Genomic DNA, 2,967 nt, shown 5'->3' on the forward strand with positions numbered 1-2,967 from the left:
TCTGTACTTTTTGCAGATAGGATCGAGAGATTACAATTACAACAGAAAAACAGCAATGATGACTTTCATTAGCACCCTAATCAAGCTAAATCTCAATTGCAAAAAAAGAGAAAGAATACATAGAGATAGATAGATAGGTGCTACCATTCTTGCTTCTGCACTGAAGCTTCCCTTGCGACCTCCATGGAAGGGATAATGCAGCTTGCATATGATGCAACGGTGAAGCTCATGCTCTCTGCACTTGACCGCAATCTGCTCCCTGACGCCGTCACCAGGAGACTCACGCGCCTCCTTTTGGCTAATCGCCTTCGTTCTTCTTCCAACACATCCTCCGAGCTTCAGCTTTCCCACCTCCTCCACTTCGCCCATTGTACTATTTCTCACCTTCTCAATTTATCTCTTTGCTATTATAACTGCATTTTCTAGAATCAATCACTACAACATTCTGGAATCAAAAAGAGAAAAATAACGAAAACATTACTTTGCAACGTCTTAATGAAATAATTTATTTATTTTTTAGTTCATTTGATTTTGTCAGGTGAGTGAACAATTTGACCACCAATAATTTCATGTCTCATGCTCCTTCAGCTTTACGAGATATGCCCATAGCAATCAACACTGAGAAGCCAAAATCTCAACATTATGAATTACCAACCGCTTTCTTCAAGCTCGTCCTTGGAAGCAATCTCAAATACAGGTACTTCTAAAGTTATTCTGCAGTCGATTCTTAACTTAACTAAAAAACTCCTTTCATTTTTATGCTATTAGTAGATAATGATCCTGTTTCTTTGATTTATATTTTCGAACGTTGATTTTTTATTTATTTTTAAATATATAAAGAAAACAGCACTCCACTAAGCTAATCTCTCAGTCTCACCACATACAAGACTATCGAGATAGGATCACAAAATAGACACACAAGATGAGATATCTTTTACTGTTTCTGTTTTTTGGTTTATAAAATAAGATTTGGAATAATTTTTTAAACTGGTAGCCTTTATAGGTAAACTTGATTTTTAAGTGGCGAGAAATTATTTTAAATAACAGTTTTTATCGACAAAAGACGAGAAGAAAATCACAGAGGACCTAAACCTTTACAACAAAATCTACCTAAAAGGGAGTACAGGATGAATTGTGGGAACTGGGCACTGGGAACAGCCATACCTTATCTCACTTTATTGGCTACAATAAGGTATGTGTGCAGAAGTGAAAAGATTCATTATAAACAAGTCATTTCTTTGAAAAACGAATATATGAGGGATTTAAGTTGTTATCATAATAAATTACTAACAAGTATGTGTGCATTAAAGAAAAATGGTGAAGTACGCTCACAACCTTATGGCTAATATAGCATTCCCAAATGCATGAACTGATGCAGCTGTTGCTATTTCTCTACTACCTCAATGACGCTGGAAGATGCTGAAGAAGCAATGTTGAACCTGCAGTGCGAGAGATCAAACCTGAAAGATGGTCATTCAGTACTTGATGTGGGATGTGGTTGGGGATCGCTAGCTTTATACATTGCCAAGAAGTACACTAACTGCAGAGTTACAGGAATCTGCAATTCCACAACTCAAAAGGCCTACATTGAGGAGAAGTGCCGGTATGCTGCTTGATATCCCCTTGTTGACTTTAAAGCTTTATGCATTGCCATATGGCTCACAAAAATCTTATTAAGCAGATGATACTTGGGTGGAAACGATTGATATTGAGCTTGCGAATTAAATAAATATTGCATGATGGTCATAATCACATTCTTCTCCTCTGTTGTCAGGGATCTTCAGCTGGGAAATATCAATATTATAGTTGCTGATATTAGCACGTTTGAAATGGAAGCTTCTTACGACAGAATATTTTCCATAGAAATGTTTGAGGTTAGGATTTGTGGATAAATAATTAGTGTCGACGACACGTTTTCTTTTATTTAGAGTCAGCTTTGACCTTGATGCAGCATATGAAGAACTACAAAGACCTTCTGAAGAAGATATCCAAATGGATGAAAGAGGATAGCCTTTTATTTGTGGATTACTTCTGCCACAAAGCATTTGCCTACCACTTTGAGGTGAACCCAATACAACACTGTTAAATAACTTGGCCATTATGATTAGTTGGTTGCTATATTTGATACGTATTAGTCTAATTCATTTACCTGCTACTGACTACTTCTTCATGAAGGACAAAAATGAAGATGATTGGATTACAAGATACTTCTTTACTGGAGGAACCATGCCTTCAGCAAATCTACTTCTTTATTTTCAAGTGAGTTTCCTATGCTTATTGTGCCAGCTTTGTTATTATTAACAAATGGTATTTCTGAATCCAGTCAAATGTTGCCTTGTGTTAACTGTTTCTCCTTAAAAGAAGAAACGGGAAAAGAAAGAAAGTACCAGCTATACTTTTGTTTAGCACATTTATATCATGTCTAGAATCAGCTCACTTGTAATTAACTTAACTGTCTTCTTTGGTGATGTATGTATGCAGGATGATGTTATCGTCATCAACCATTGGCTAGTAAACGGGAAACACTATGCACAGACCAGGTAAGAATCAGCTTGACTGCTCAATGATTTTACAGCAATCCTGTGGTACTCCACCGGTATGATTTGTTTACAAAGCAAGTTCGAATCCACTTCTAAAAAAGTGAATTCATGTTGCAGTGAAGAATGGCTGAAAAGAATGGACCAGAGAATGACTTACATCAAGCCAATTATGCAATCAAGGTATGGCAATGATTCAGCAACCAAGTGGACTGCCTATTGGAGAACATTCTTCATAGCTGTGGCGGAACTTTTCGGATACAACAACGGTGAAGAATGGATGGTTGCACACTTTCTTTTCAAGAAGAAATAAAATAAGCCATAACCTAATCTTTTAATTTGAGAATGGCTTCCAAACCTATTTGACTATTTGTAATGTTGTGTGCTTTATTATTTAATAATTTTATAGTATAAATATAATTTCTATTAA

General features: G+C 36.1%; 1 protein-coding gene across 2 annotated transcripts; it reads left to right on the top strand.

The window, feature by feature from the left end:
* LOC114164583 ((S)-coclaurine N-methyltransferase-like) lies at nucleotides 1-2,967 on the top strand. 2 transcript variants are annotated; one of them, XM_028049306.2, is made up of 8 exons: nucleotides 1-370; nucleotides 589-697; nucleotides 1,379-1,603; nucleotides 1,775-1,874; nucleotides 1,952-2,062; nucleotides 2,176-2,259; nucleotides 2,482-2,540; nucleotides 2,658-2,967. In XM_028049306.2, the coding sequence occupies exons 1-8, from the start codon at nucleotides 184-186 to the stop codon at nucleotides 2,848-2,850; spliced, it is 1,068 nt and encodes a 355-aa protein (XP_027905107.2). In that variant the 5' UTR covers nucleotides 1-183; the 3' UTR covers nucleotides 2,851-2,967. The 2 variants fall into 2 exon arrangements, with proteins under 2 accessions (XP_027905107.2, XP_085522570.1); XM_085666444.1 differs by having other exon boundaries at nucleotides 233-370; nucleotides 539-697.

The sequence above is a fragment of the Vigna unguiculata genome, chromosome 9, assembly GCF_037176805.1.
Source record: "Vigna unguiculata cultivar grain cowpea cultivar isolate G323 ecotype 2 chromosome 9, ASM3717680v1, whole genome shotgun sequence".
NCBI lineage: Eukaryota > Viridiplantae > Streptophyta > Magnoliopsida > Fabales > Fabaceae > Vigna > Vigna unguiculata.

Excerpts from the sequence above, each read along its gene's own strand:
- LOC114164583 (XM_028049306.2), top strand. The coding sequence starts at position 184 with ATGGAAGGGATAATGCAGCTTGCATATGATGCAACGGTGAAGCTCATG. Across the intron at positions 1,604-1,774 it reads TACATTGAGGAGAAGTGCCG|GGATCTTCAGCTGGGAAATA; the intron begins GTATGCTGCTTG and ends CTCTGTTGTCAG. Across the intron at positions 2,541-2,657 it reads AAACACTATGCACAGACCAG|TGAAGAATGGCTGAAAAGAA; the intron begins GTAAGAATCAGC and ends TTCATGTTGCAG.